At 50.5% G+C, this 13,059-nt stretch overlaps 7 protein-coding genes across 7 annotated transcripts; 1 reads left to right on the plus strand and 6 right to left on the minus strand.

Annotated features, from left to right (window-relative positions):
- Positions 1 to 812: 812 nt before the first annotated feature.
- Positions 813 to 1,985, plus strand: AFUA_2G15900 (uncharacterized protein; the record flags this gene model as incomplete). The annotated part of the gene is made up of 1 exon (XM_750832.1): positions 813 to 1,985. The coding sequence occupies one exon, from the start codon at positions 813 to 815 to the stop codon at positions 1,983 to 1,985; it is 1,173 nt and encodes a 390-aa protein (XP_755925.1).
- A 138-nt stretch (positions 1,986 to 2,123) lies between these two features.
- AFUA_2G15905 (putative sister chromatid cohesion protein Dcc1) lies at positions 2,124 to 3,643 on the minus strand (the record flags this gene model as incomplete). The annotated part of the gene is made up of 4 exons (XM_001481631.2): positions 3,378 to 3,643; positions 2,592 to 3,322; positions 2,365 to 2,531; positions 2,124 to 2,291 (listed from the first exon to the last, which is right to left on the minus strand). The coding sequence occupies exons 1-4, from the start codon at positions 3,494 to 3,496 to the stop codon at positions 2,124 to 2,126; spliced, it is 1,185 nt and encodes a 394-aa protein (XP_001481681.1). The 5' UTR covers positions 3,497 to 3,643.
- A 145-nt stretch (positions 3,644 to 3,788) lies between these two features.
- Positions 3,789 to 6,346, minus strand: AFUA_2G15910 (ANP1/MMN9/VAN1 family protein). The gene is made up of 4 exons (XM_077804227.1): positions 5,860 to 6,346; positions 5,063 to 5,745; positions 4,688 to 5,007; positions 3,789 to 4,635 (listed from the first exon to the last, which is right to left on the minus strand). Exons 1-4 carry the CDS (start codon positions 5,940 to 5,942, stop codon positions 4,222 to 4,224), a joined length of 1,500 nt encoding a protein of 499 aa, XP_077660388.1. The 5' UTR covers positions 5,943 to 6,346; the 3' UTR covers positions 3,789 to 4,221.
- Positions 6,347 to 6,732: 386 nt separating this feature from the next.
- Positions 6,733 to 7,830, minus strand: AFUA_2G15915 (glycosyltransferase family protein; the record flags this gene model as incomplete). The annotated part of the gene is made up of 2 exons (XM_001481633.1): positions 6,733 to 7,134; positions 7,198 to 7,830. 2 exons carry the CDS (start codon positions 7,828 to 7,830, stop codon positions 6,733 to 6,735), a joined length of 1,035 nt encoding a protein of 344 aa, XP_001481683.1.
- Positions 7,831 to 8,283: 453 nt separating this feature from the next.
- On the minus strand, positions 8,284 to 8,451 carry AFUA_2G15920 (uncharacterized protein; the record flags this gene model as incomplete). Its single annotated transcript, XM_750834.1, has 1 exon — positions 8,284 to 8,451. One exon carries the CDS (start codon positions 8,449 to 8,451, stop codon positions 8,284 to 8,286), a length of 168 nt encoding a protein of 55 aa, XP_755927.1.
- Positions 8,452 to 9,523: 1,072 nt separating this feature from the next.
- Positions 9,524 to 10,884, minus strand: AFUA_2G15930 (2,3-butanediol dehydrogenase; the record flags this gene model as incomplete). Its single annotated transcript, XM_750835.2, has 6 exons — positions 9,524 to 9,651; positions 9,711 to 10,190; positions 10,259 to 10,345; positions 10,399 to 10,647; positions 10,714 to 10,747; positions 10,801 to 10,884. The coding sequence occupies 6 exons, from the start codon at positions 10,882 to 10,884 to the stop codon at positions 9,524 to 9,526; spliced, it is 1,062 nt and encodes a 353-aa protein (XP_755928.2).
- A 124-nt stretch (positions 10,885 to 11,008) lies between these two features.
- Positions 11,009 to 13,047, minus strand: AFUA_2G15940 (putative cofactor for methionyl- and glutamyl-tRNA synthetases). Its single transcript, XM_750836.2, has one exon. The coding sequence runs from the start codon at positions 12,708 to 12,710 to the stop codon at positions 11,373 to 11,375; it is 1,338 nt and encodes a 445-aa protein (XP_755929.1). The 5' UTR covers positions 12,711 to 13,047; the 3' UTR covers positions 11,009 to 11,372.
- Positions 13,048 to 13,059: the final 12 nt, after the last annotated feature.

The raw sequence follows: 13,059 nt of genomic DNA on the forward strand, positions 1-13,059 counted from the left end.
ATTTGTGTTCTGGTCGGGAGCCTCTCTGCTTTTCCCAATGAGGTCTAGCGGGGCCTGGACCTCGGTTGAAGCTCCCAGGGAAGCTAGTCCGATTAGGAATAGTGTCATCATTAACAGCTCCCACGTGAGTCCCCTGCGGTTCGGTCCATGACTACATTTTCTTCATTGTTGTCATTTGATAATTTTCTGAAGAATGCCAGCAAGCAGAATTCTGAATGGTATTCCTACTAAATGAGGAGTTGGATGGTACCTGATGATAGGCTCTCCATGTTTCACGATCCAGGGCGTGTGACTAGGACAAAGACGAACTAGCGCTGGTCATCAGACCCATTTCTACCCTGTGCCCTAAACCTTCATAGGCTGCATTGATTGTGCTGAACTCTGGTGCATACTACGGAGTCCGAAGCAGCTGGGGGGGGGTATTGGAGAATTCTCTCCGCATTTCCTCCGTTCCGCTCTAAAGGGCCCCATACGTCATGACCAGGACAGGCAGGTACAGCCTCCAACTGGAGCGCTTATCGCTTGCCATCGCTTGCCATCGGAAATCATGACAAATGGAAACAACATCCATGGGAATGTAGGACAATGGCTGCTCATTATATCACCCCCAGACCGGCCCGGTGCGGAGATTCCGCCCTCCTTGGCATTGTCTTCCAAACTATTTATGGTGTCTGGTCGTCTATCTTATCAGTAACTAGTGCATCGCCTTATGATACGGACTGAATGAGTCATTATCTATAGAACTGATAGTTCCCTGTTCGGTGCCGGCTCGAAAACACTTGAGACTTTTCAAATTATCGCGTTTTGACACAATGATTGCCGCTAACCCCACGGAGTTGCCGCTAGGAGATTCGCCTGATTTGGTTTTGGTCCCTGCCACACCAGAGGAACGGATCAAGTCCATCAGGCTCAACAGTACAGCATGGAAGGGCCGTTTGGACGTCGAGACGTACATCGCAAGAGAGAACCATTTGTATCAGCAGCGATTGGTGAAGGATGGCTTGACCTGTTGGCTTCTGGTTGACCGTAGGGAGCCGGAAGGCCAGCGGACGATCTTGAGTTCTTGTGAGACATACAAGAAGAAGGCTTTGCTGGCTCACCACGGCAAGGTGGAAGATATTGCTACCCATGGAGTCGGGAGCGTCTATTGTCGACCTGAGCACAGAGGCAAAGGTTACGCAAAGAGAATGATGCAGGAATTGTGCACGAAGCTGGAGACATGGCAAATGGAAAACGAACCCAGAAGTAGATCACTCTTCAGCGTGCTGTTTTCGGATATCGGAAAGAACTTTTATGCGCAATTTGGGTGGAAACCGTTTCCTTCTTCGCACATTTCTCTTCCACCTATCTCCAGGGAAGAATATGATCTGTCCTCACGGGCAAATCTACCAAAGGCGAGAACCTTGGTTGCCGATGACGTTCGCAAATGCATGTGTAGCGATCGAGTCTTACAGAAAGAACGGGAATCCCTGCGTGCTGCTTCCGAGAAGACCCCGATTGCCCACGTAGCAATTCTTCCGGACTTTGACCATTTCGTTTGGCACTGGGCGAGGGAAGAGTTCTATGCAGAGAAGCTTCATGATGACCGAGCCCCGCCGCTAATCAAGGGCGCTGGTGAGGATAAGGCAAAAGTGTACTGTGCATGGAACAGGAATTTTGGCGAGACACCTCAGGACAACACTTTGTTCATTTTGCGATGGGTATATGATGAACCGACCACGCCGGAAGAGACTGAAGCGACAGCAAAGGCAATGGCTGCTATCCTGAGGAGGGCTCAACTCGAGGCTCACGAATGGGATATGGCAAAGGTTGATGTCTGGAACCCAACTCCACTGTTGCAGAAGGCAGTTGCCATGCTAGATTCCCCAGCAGAGCTGGTTCACCGAGAGAAAAGCAGCATTGCTAGCTTGAGGTGGACGGGCGCCGCACAAGGCTTAGGCGAAGAGGTTGAATGGCTCTGGAACGAGAAGTATGCCTGGTGCTGAAAGATGTTGGCTTCTAACATGTTTCATTTTTTTTGGTTCCGGTGGTCATCGTTTTCTCCGTGAAGAATCCGCTAGAGATAGAGCCTGATACAGCCTGACAGGTCCATGAGAGACGTCAATGGAACATAGAATTTTTCTTCAATTCTTCTGTCTTTTTTGGTTCCTGAACAGTTCATGCCAATTTCGTGACTTTTTGGCTACCGCGGCGGTGTTGGCATCTGTCGAGATATTCTTCTTGATTTTATGTCTGTCGATGTTGTTGACGAAGTAGATTGTTGTTTGGTCTGGATGCCTGTAGGAGTTCTCCTGTAGGAAATCAGTAACTCTGTGATAGGCTTCAAAACAAAAAAAAACTGGCTGACTATAACCGGGCACATACCGTCAATTTAGACAATGCTACTTCATCCCGCCATGAATCAGGAAGATGATCCTTCCAATCATTGAGAAACTCGCTTAGCCCAATTGCCGAACCCTGGGCAGGCGCCCTAGCCTCAAGATACGTCTCGCCGACCCATCGTGTGCACCGGGCCTTGTCGATCCTAGCCCCTGTGCGAGAATCGCCGTCAGACATTGACCGGTTTCCAAGTCTCCATGGCAGTAACTCACACTTCATATCTCCATCAAAAAGCCCTTGAGCCTCACCATCTGCTTCGCAAACTCTCCTAACAATAGCTTCGAACAGCGCCCGCGGAAACGGCTCCTCATCCCCATCATCTAAAACCGACTTCCACAGATCCGACACAAGAAACTGCTGGTCGAGATGAATACCCTGCAGCACCGCGCTCTCGAGAACCCTCTTCCACACCTCCAGCTTCGCTTTCGCAGAAGGCCTCCGACAGCAACGCGTAGCATCCTCGTCCTTATGCACCCGACCAAGCACAAACGCACAGATCTCAATCCAACCGGCTTCACACTGCGCCCGCGAAACAGGGACATCTTCAAAAACCCGACGTATGATACCCTCCTTCTCACTCGACTCTAGATCGAAGCCCACAGCTTCACTTCCTTCATCCCCATCGTACACCGCCAGCATTCTCTCAAGGAACGAGACCGCAGAGAATCCTTCTGACGGAGTATGCAATTCCAGCGTGGACCCGCACTTTGCGATTGTTGTAACCGTCTCCACGAGGTTCACCTCGTCGTCCGCGCCGACCATGGTGATGTCGCCTCGTTGGGCGCCGCCGTCGCTAGGCTGGAGGATATGGATCGGGTTTGAGGATTGGACTAGGCGAATACGGTAGGTTCGGTTTGGAGTGCATAGATTGACATAGTCGTGATGCTCGGCGTCTGTGCCTGAGTTCGGAAGGTGTGACGTTGCGGGGGATTTGAGCTCGAGGCTGGTGACGCGTTAGGCATTTCCTCGTAAGAATGAAGTAATAGGGGGGTAAATACGTTGGTGCTTCTTTCGAAGAGAGGAGCTCCGCTAGTTCTGAGGATAGCTCGAGTAATCTGAACCCTTGCTGAGGGGATGTGTGTGTGAAGAGGATGCTTCGGGCGGCTTGGGTAGACATGGTGGACTGGTGTTTATTGCCGCTGGCGCGTCGAAGCTTTGCCTGTTTCTTCGGATAAGGTAGTTACCTGTCGGTTAGATACACTTGAAGAGCGTCCGTATTGTGCGATTCTCATAGGTGTGACTATCGAGGTACGCTGTACAGCAGGTTTCAAAAAGTCCCTCTGAACGCGGTACGCGCTATGTCCGCGATAATGACGAGCGCACAGACCATTGCTTAATGAGGGTCTTAGATCTACTTCAATTACAGAACATCTTTGGCATGGGAATATGAAGCCCTGTGTTGCTCCCTGGATTTTCCTACGTGGTAGGTAGGAATTTTCTTCCCCGGTTGTTCTCGTATTCGAAAGCAAACAGCATACCATCTCAAATCACATGAGCTCGCGAAGCTTGGACTATATGGAGTAAGACATGACCAAATGAAGCAAAAGAAAACTGTCTATGTAGATTTACAAAAGCGCCTTGCCGTAGAAACGGCACAGCTGGAGCAGGGAAGAAAACCACACTGTAACCAGTACAGCGATTGATGCATCCAAAACGAGTATAGGGCAGGAGGAAGCATGATGTTAGTATCCAGGAAGTATGTGTCTATTGAAGACGACAATAACGATCCGCGATAAGCTGTGCCGGAAGATGGTCATGGAGAGAAAGGGTTTGGCGAGAGAACAGCTCGAATGGCTCCAGAATGCGCAAGATCAATTCAGATCAAATCTAGGTCGGAAGTCTTTACAGTTTCCGCTCTGTCTCCCCAGGTCCTCCTCGCGCGACTGGCGCGACTGGCGCGGCATTGACACTTGGCTCAGGTGAAGCAGCGACAGGGTGACTTGCAGATCCCTGCACATCTTTAACCTCTGCTGTCCCTGTCACTCCGTCGGCCTTGGTCTGGTCTGGCCCCTCTTTCTCAGTTTGGATTGAATCCTGCACGAAAGCTTTGTCGATATCCCATTGCGGCCCGGGTTCCACGAAGAGGGCCTTCATGCGCTCAGCTCGTTCGGCTTGCTCCTTCTCTTCCCTCTCCCTAGCCTTCCGCTCCTGCTCCATTTCTTCCATGTGTCTAAGGTCGTCTACGCTGGGTTCATAAAGGTGCCAGATCGTGTAGTGAGGAAGACCGATGACCGAGAATCCCATTCGCTTAGCCATCTAGCGAAATTTAGCATTTGCGCACCGCACAAGGAATCAAGACGACACTTACTTTCCCAAACGCTTCAGTTTCGGCGTGCTTCTCGAAACTGAAAGCGGGAAAATGAACTCCAGAACGAAATACCTTTGCCTTGGCTAAGATACTGACACCCCCGACACCATCCAACTCCATTTCCATGTCAGGATCACCAAATGGATCACGAAGGTAGGCGAGATGAGGCCGCCAGGTAGCATACTCGGCATATCCCTCTACAATCACCGCATCCTCGTCCAATGTTTCAGCCAGAGCCAAAGCCGTCTCCGACTCCTGCCATGAGTTCAAGTCATAGGGCTGTTCCCCACCCAACCAGTCAGGGAGTGGTCGCCAGACATCTATTGCCAGGCCTATTAGATCGCAAATCGCAAAAATCCAGAGGGTACAACCTACTGGGTACAATGACATCTTTGTCATGCCGCATCAAGTCCTCCAGGATAGTTCGAGGAGCAGTCTCAACATCGGCGTCTCTCCAGTAAACCCAGCTATGCGTCGGGCGTAGGGTAGCACTCAGCAGCCAATTCCTCGCCTGGGCCATCAGTTTCCTCCGTCCCGCCTGTGCAGCAAATCCATGTCTGCTTTCCACATCCTGCTGCACCTTCTGCCCAAAATCCTTTTGTATGACCGAAATTTCTCCGAACGTCATCTTGGGATCAGGATCGTTTTGGACCTCCTCGAGCATACGCGTCAGCATTCCCAACGTATCATCCTTCGAGTCCGACACCAGAAACGCTAGATCAATAAGATTGTGAGGGTAGGTGAGATTTCGGAGGTGTGAGAAGAACATCGGCAGATGCGATGAGGCGTCTCGGAGAGGTGTCAACATAAGTACACGCTCCCCTTTCTCCCATCCTTTCGCCGTGCCTTGTACTTTGGACAGGTCATAATATCGGACGGTCTGTAGCTGTAGATCTTCGCTGGAATGTATGAGTCCAAGGGATAACGTGGGAAGAATCGCGGCGCGCCAGGAAGGAAAGATGAGGACAAGTAGTAGCAGAGAGATGCCACCGATGAAACATAGCCGCTGGATGAGCAGTCTTCGCCGTCTTAGGGCAGATTGAGGACGTGGTTGGAAACTAACAGTGCAGACAAGAAATCAGCCCGACTTCAAAACGCTAGTGGTGTCTGCTACTCTGATAGATCTGCAGAAATGCGATCCCGCGCAGATGATGAAACCAAAAGCAACTCACCGATGAGGAGAGATGGAAAATGCTCTGCTCTGCCCGCGGGGGTAGGCAAAGTAGCCATTGGCAAAGGCGTGATGCCTGTTCATTTCTCGGGGTATCACAGCATGTGTAGGCGCAAATCCAATATCCAGAAGTCACAGGAACCAGAAGGCTCCTCGAGCCTGGGGATGCAGACAAACGGACACCAGAAGGGCACCGGCTCAATTCCCGCCTTGATTACGTGTCAAGGCGAAGAGACGAAAGTAGTTGCAATTTGGTTGCGAAGGGGTGGAATTGCGGATGCTTACAATGGGTATGTCGATCTTCAGAGTCCCGGAGAGGCCAGCTTCAATATAAGAACGGAGAACTGAAACAGAAAATCAATGTAGTCTCCTCAAATTAAATAATCAATCAATCCAATAAAGGAGATTAATTAGGTGCATGAGCGTGCTAGAGAAGCGTGAAACTAAGGTACTGTAGGGAAGCTGGCTGGATCAAAAACCAAAGCACAGGCAAAGTATTCCTGACCAGCCAACTTGTTTCGCCGCCTTGATTATTCGATGTCATCCCGTCCACTGTTACTCCATCCGGACACAGAAAGTACAACTGTCAAGACGTTTGCGGCCGTGCAACATACTTATCTTTCGCAACGAAGTGAGCAAGATAGAATACCATTGGTGATTGCTTATCGCTAAGTCCCGGGTTTCAATTATCTTACAGTTTATAATGTACATAACACACAGTATTGACAAAGATACCTACCTGTCCCAAGTGCAAACTCCCGAAGAATGCTTCATGCCAAACCAGATGCTAGTGATCGCCATGTGTTGCAGCAGAGAAAAGAAGGAGGGAAAAAAAGGGATTAACTCCGAAAATATAAATTGAAGAACTTTTCTTTCAATTGCCCTCGACCCGCGAGATCCTCGAGTCTGGCGAGCCCATTCCCTTGACACCAATCTCGACGTGCCGCAACATTTTCTTTAGTAGTGAATCCATTAGGGGCGGGTCTCGCAGTGCCAAAATGACGGATCCGGCCTCGTAGTCGCTGTCCAAGATATAATAGCGCTCCCTGCCCCAGAGCTCCACTGTTTCTCTCTGGAATGCGACTTTCGCAATGACCTTGGCCGGAACACTGGCCTTGTTGATAGCGCTCTTGGAGAACACTCTCAGGAATGGCCCGAGGCTAGACCGAGTTGATTGTGCCATTCGGACCGATAAGGGGGCATCTGTCGTCAGATGTCTCTTCCCTTCCAATCCTCCAGGATCCAGAGTGTATATGTTGAGTGACATGTTCCCCGTCTACGTATTGCATTGTCAGTATTGTTTGGCTACTCACAGACGCATTGCTACCCATAAACCTACCAGGACCAGGCTCCGCCGTAACGCATACATGGCAGCACTCATGATCAGCTTACTGCTCCCAAGCCGAGCATTCCCTTCCTTTGCACTCAAAGGAGTGCCGGGCGGTTTCGGCGGATTGTCTGGGCTGTCGTCGAAATAGTCCAATGAGCCGCAGGATATTGCAGAGCATCCAATATTGATGACTCTGGCACCGCCGTCCGGCGTGCCATTGCCGGCTCGAAAAGCTTCAAGTAAGCTGACCGTCAACAGGAACGGTGCAATGCAATTAACCTGATAGACCGGATCATATCCATCCGGTGTGACTGGATCGGTGACATAAGATGCCATGACAGCAGAGTTTATCAGGAGCATTACCGGCGGGATCTCTTTCGTTCGGACTCTTTCCACAGTGTTCTGACAGAAGCTGACGACCGAGTTGAAACTGGCCAGGTTGACTTTGGCCACTTCGACAGATCTCGGGCCAATGAGGCGGATTTTTTGTAGCAGGTCCTTCACGCTGTCGGATCTGATATCGCGCGCAAGAAGCAGCAAGTGCACATAAGGCTGCGTTTTTGCGATAGCAATAGCTATCTCTGAGCCGAGGGTCCCATTGCCCCCGGTAATGATTGCAGTTCCTTGGAGTGGTTTCGACATGCTGAAAATGTGATATTGGGTATAAAACGATTCGACGCACAGGGCGTAGTTAGGATGTACTGTAGATAGTTGCGTATAGATCGTCAAATCAACATGACATAAGGTAGTTTGCGTCTGAAACGGAAGGGAATACGGCGATGCAACCACAGGGGGCTATAACGAAAACTTGCGTCCCTGTTTCAGAGTGATCTATATCTAACGACCCTCAGATGAAAGGAGTTCAATCAACTTTGCTAAGAAGGGGCCGACTTAGGGGGCAATGTCTAATAAGAAATCAACGCTGTAGTAGGACCAGACCAACGAATGTACAACTGTATGATAACGATTGAAAGCAAAGGGCAAAAAAAAGGAAGGAAAGGAAAGGAAAAACCAAAGGTGAGATTGATGCAATAACTGTAAATAGGGATAATAACGATTTGAACAAAACCCAGATGCTGTGAGCTGAACCAGAACTTACTCCACTGGGTATAGACTAGTCAAATGAGCCAGCGGACTGAGTGGGGTGAGAGCCACTTGGCGAAGCACACCAATATCTACTCCGTAGACGATGAGGGTCTGAGTCTTTTGGCCGCGAGAAGTGGTGGTAGATTTGACTTCAGAAGTCCGAGTTTTGGCCTCCATCAATGTACAAGAGAGTGAGGAGATAGAGTATCTATAGAACTGTGCTAAATGGTTGTATCAGAATACAGATAGCGCAATTCTCTGTTTCTGGAAAGCGGAGGGTTTCTTCTCCATAGCCCAATACTCGTCCATTCATCAGTTGCAGCGGAAGTGAGACATCATCTACAGAGTAATACAAGCAGTTTAGTATCCGATGATGATGGCCTATACTCCGTAGAGACAGGCGCTTTCGGACAGAATGATAAACCCAACTGTACTGAGCACTGTCCAACCGTCCGAATCCTGCACTAGATGATACTTCCATGGTCCCACCTCTTATACTGCAACTGTCCTACTACAAGTAGTGAAAACCACTGAGGAACAACATATGAGACAATTATAGAACCTTTTTTCGAACAAGTCACCAATTGACTAGTCCAAAAGTTTAGCACATTGTTATTGATGGTGGCGGTCTTGGCTGTTCATCAAATGGCGCGATCGAACGCCTGTTCGTATGCAGCCAACCAAATACGCACATTACCGATTTGTCTGGGATGGATTAACGGACTAAGCTACCGATTCAAGCCAGAAGCGAAGACCTGGAACTGTAGAACACTACAACTACATTGGTGAGTAGCGAATCCTCACTTCTAGATACTGTGTCGACTTATCGGATGTTTTATCGAAGGTTGGACTACAGACTGCAGGATCACGATGACTCTGAGATTTAGATAAACTATGAAGAATAACTTAGTTAAGGCATTGTGTAGGCAATTGTTTACTCGCTTCGGAATACCTAAATCGTCAGGAAGATGCATGCTGACTACTGAACTGGTCTGATTGCAAACAGCATCGAATCGTATTCAACACGTGTCTATACCAATATTGGAACCTGAGCTACATCCTTTGCGCCTGCCATTCAGCCTGGCGTTGCCTGACGTTCTATCGGGCTTTACCGCAAGCTAGGGGCCAAAATGGCCCTTAATTCCATGCATAGCCATGTGGAAGAAAATTGCTTTTTCTGCAGTATGGGCTCATTTGTATGAGCTTCTGGCGTCTAGATTATCGATTGTTTGCTCTTTGATGGTATTTGTCATGTAGACACCTCAACTAGGATCTTGACATGCTTGCCCCGCTCGTCAACTAAAGCCTTGAATCCCTTGGCCACCACGTCCTCCATCAGGATCTTGCTTGTGATCATCGCTCGAGGGCAGAGCTTTCCTATATGCTGGTCAGCATAACCAGTAACAATCGGGCCCCATACGGCAGAAGGAACGTGCCTGATGAAATCGCATCAATGACAGCTTCAAAATCGCCATCGTCACAAATCACAGCGCCAATGATATGTTTCTCGTGTAAAACCATATCGAGCGCATCGATCTTCGGCTTCTCCTCCCACAGCGATACTATGGTTACCGTTCCCCTGGCTCCAATAGCCTGCACAGCTGTGTCCAAGCCCACTTGCACGCCGGAGCATTCAAATGCGATGGCTGCCCCTCCTCCTGCCGTCATTGCGCGGACTGAAGCCACAATATCATCCGTCCGCGGATCAAAGACCTCAGTCGCACCTAGTTGTCTCGCAAACTTCTTACGCTGTGAGGATACTTCGGAGACTATGATGGACTTGACTCCGCGGGCTTTCAGGACCTGAATGACAGCGAGACCGATGGGTCCTCCCCCCACCACGAGGACAGTGTCGTCGGGCCGGACGGAGGCACGGCTAACTGCATGCCAGGCCACAGTAAGGGGTTCGACAAGGGCTGCATATGCACCGCAAGGTTAATCGGTCACCCGATCTTCAATTATCCGTAGAAAGCCATAGACTCACCCCCAAGATCCAGAGGGAATCCCTCCGGCAACAGAATCGCATGCTTCTCACCTACAACAACATGATCTGACAAACCTCCTGCATCGCCTGTTCAAATATCAGCGCCACGCTTTCACTCAATTGCTCAGAAACTCACTCACTGCTATACCCAATAAATCCCAAGTTCTGACAACAGTTACGCCAACCAGCTAGACAATTCGCACACGTCCCATCATACAGATTCGGCTTGACAGCCACGCGATCACCGACTTTCAGTCGTGAGACACCCGCGCCGACCTCCTCTACCACACCACTGAACTCATGGCCCAGGGTGACGGGGACGCTCCCGCCCGTGATTGGATGCGGTGTTGAGGGAACTGTGATGGGACCTGCAAGGTACTCATGTAGGTCTATATGCCATGTAAGCAAGCGCCGTCAGATTGACCAAGACTGCCAAACAACAAAGATGAGCATACCGCTTCCGCAGATCCCTACAAAGGCAGGTCGGATCTGTCCATATTAGTTTACTTGCTCAGGAAAGTAGGATACCAAATGCCAGTAACCTTGACTTGCCCCTCGCCGCAGACAGGCTCATCAATCTCGTCAACACGGATATCGCCGCGGCCATAGAACCTGACAGCTCTCATTGTGAAGTGTAGATCTCGAGGTTCTAGCATAGGCGAGTTGATGTTGGATCAGTTACTGTCGGGACCGGTTCACCGGGGTCCTCGATCGCCCCATAATATATGGCAGAACGAATTGCGGAACTAAGCCGCGCAAAGAACTGTTGGTGACTTATTCCCTAGACATGAGACGAAACTCTAGAAACGGTCTTTGCAGACTGAGGGGTCGGGTAAACTCAATAAGGGAGGCCTGAGGGGTTACTGATGCCTTATTGCCTTGGATGCACTGTGAATACGGGGATTACAGATACAAATGGAGTCTGCAAGGAAAGGAAAAGGGAGAAAAATGGAAGATTGAAATAATCATCTCTTGTTGGACATCATGTTGTGCTAAGAGGGTAAATTGCTATTTATGTTGCTGTCTCTGCACGAAATCGCAGACCACTCCTTGTAAACCATCTCCACTGCTTGAATGACAAAAGGAAAAATGGACTTTTTCCTCATTAAATGATTTACCGAACTGTAGCTCCCTTCAAAGACTTTACTGTACAGACACCTCCGGTTTTAGCAACCAGTTTGCCCAAGGCCGGCTTGCCCTCCTGGCCCTGCACGGCGGGAACAGCGCTCATGTCGAACGCAACTTCCAAACTGTCTGTGGTGGTGAACCCAGGCTGGAAGGTCTCCCAGACCTTCTTCTTGGGGTTGAGCACCTTCTCAGGCTCGCCGTCAAACCAACCCTCGAAGCCAATGCGGGTACCGGCAGGTGCGTCAGCGGGAGGGGTGACCAGCTCCACGGGTCCAGCGTGCGAGTCCTCGCCTTCGGCAACGCGAGGCGATGCTGCCAGGACCATGGCTGTAGACTTGATACCACGCATAGTTACAGGCTTCAAGTTGCAGACGGCAACAATCTTTCTGTTCTGCATCTCCTCCAAGGGAACAAGGCCGTTCAGACCCGAGCATACGGTACGCACGGTCTTTCCGGTCTCCTCATCTACTGAAGTGTTCTCGGTACCGGGAGCATCACCACAGTCGATGGTAGAAACGTAGAGGGAATCCGCATTGGGGTGGTTGATGGCACGGAGGATGTGACCAACACGGAGGTCGATGAGCGACGGAGAAGGGGGAGCAGCGGGCGCGGGAGCAGGCTTGGGCGCCTTCTCCTTCTTTTCCTTCTTCTCCTTCTTGTTAACCTTGGGCGGCACGCCAGCGGCGGAGTCAGCAGCCTGATCGGCCGTGCCGCCAGTCGCCGCCTTCTCGGGCTTGCCCTGTCCAACGACCAGAGGTTTGCCAGCATCTGGGTTCTGGGCCGCCGCCTTCTCCCTCTTCTTGCGCTCCTTCTCTTCCTTCGGGTCCACAGGCTTGGGAACGAATCGCACGTCGTTCACGTCGATGCTGATCTTCTCTTCGTCGGGGATCTGGAGAGCGAACAGGCGGCTATTTTGCACAAAGTCGACGTGTCGCACAATGTGATGGTACCCTTGCTCACCAGTGCGTTCTTCGGGGGTCCATTTCTCAACGAGGGGAGCGAGCAGAGCGTATGCGGCGATATCAGCAACGGAAGGCTTGGTTCCCAGCATAGTTGTGCGCAAGGCCAGGTGACTGTTCAGCTGTCCGAGGATGGCCATAACCACGGACTTGTCGTCTTTGGTCAAAGCATTTTGAAGACCAGAAATGGTGTCCAGCCATTGCTTGATCGAAGCCTGCTCCTCAAGGGAGAAAGTCGTCTGAGGAAAGATTTTGGGGGAGGCATGGAGCAGATCAAGCTCTGTGGCGTCGGGAGAAACTGCAGCCGGGTACGAGCGGTAGAGAAGGGAGAGGAGAGAAGACTCGGGAGCAGAGTTGATAGCCATGTTTGCAAATGGGCGACGAACGGCGGAGGAGGACCGAGGCGAGGTGGTGAAGTGAAGAAGAGGGGCAGCAGAATTCGGCCTCTGGCGTAGTAATAATAATCTGGAGGGTTGATTGATCCGCGGGGCTGTTGTTCTGGCGGCCCCCGTCAGAGTCACCGAAACCTTGAGGAGATTCAACTTGACTAAGACTCAGATCCCTAGAGTGATGGGATCCTTGTAAAATTGACTTGTTAAAAGAGATGATTACAAGTGGATCTGGCTACATAGATACCATCAGACCTTGTCTTGCTCCAGCATTTCTCGGCTTCCGCGGTGTCAATGACCGGCTGCATCTGGTTAGTCTCTTTTC

The sequence above is a fragment of the Aspergillus fumigatus genome, chromosome 2, assembly GCF_000002655.1.
Source record: "Aspergillus fumigatus Af293 chromosome 2, whole genome shotgun sequence".
NCBI lineage: Eukaryota > Fungi > Ascomycota > Eurotiomycetes > Eurotiales > Aspergillaceae > Aspergillus > Aspergillus fumigatus.

Bases quoted from the DNA above. Each gene is read 5' to 3' on its own strand.
- AFUA_2G15910 (XM_077804227.1), bottom strand. From the start codon at position 5,942: ATGAACAGGCATCACGCCTTTGCCAATGGCTACTTTGCCTACCCCCGC. The intron at 5,746-5,859 runs GTGAGTTGCTTT...CTGCACTGTTAG, and splicing joins TTTTCCATCTCTCCTCATCG to TTTCCAACCACGTCCTCAAT. The intron at 5,008-5,062 runs GTAGGTTGTACC...GCCTGGCAATAG, and splicing joins CAAAGATGTCATTGTACCCA to ATGTCTGGCGACCACTCCCT.
- AFUA_2G15940 (XM_750836.2), bottom strand. From the start codon at position 12,710: ATGGCTATCAACTCTGCTCCCGAGTCTTCTCTCCTCTCCCTTCTCTAC.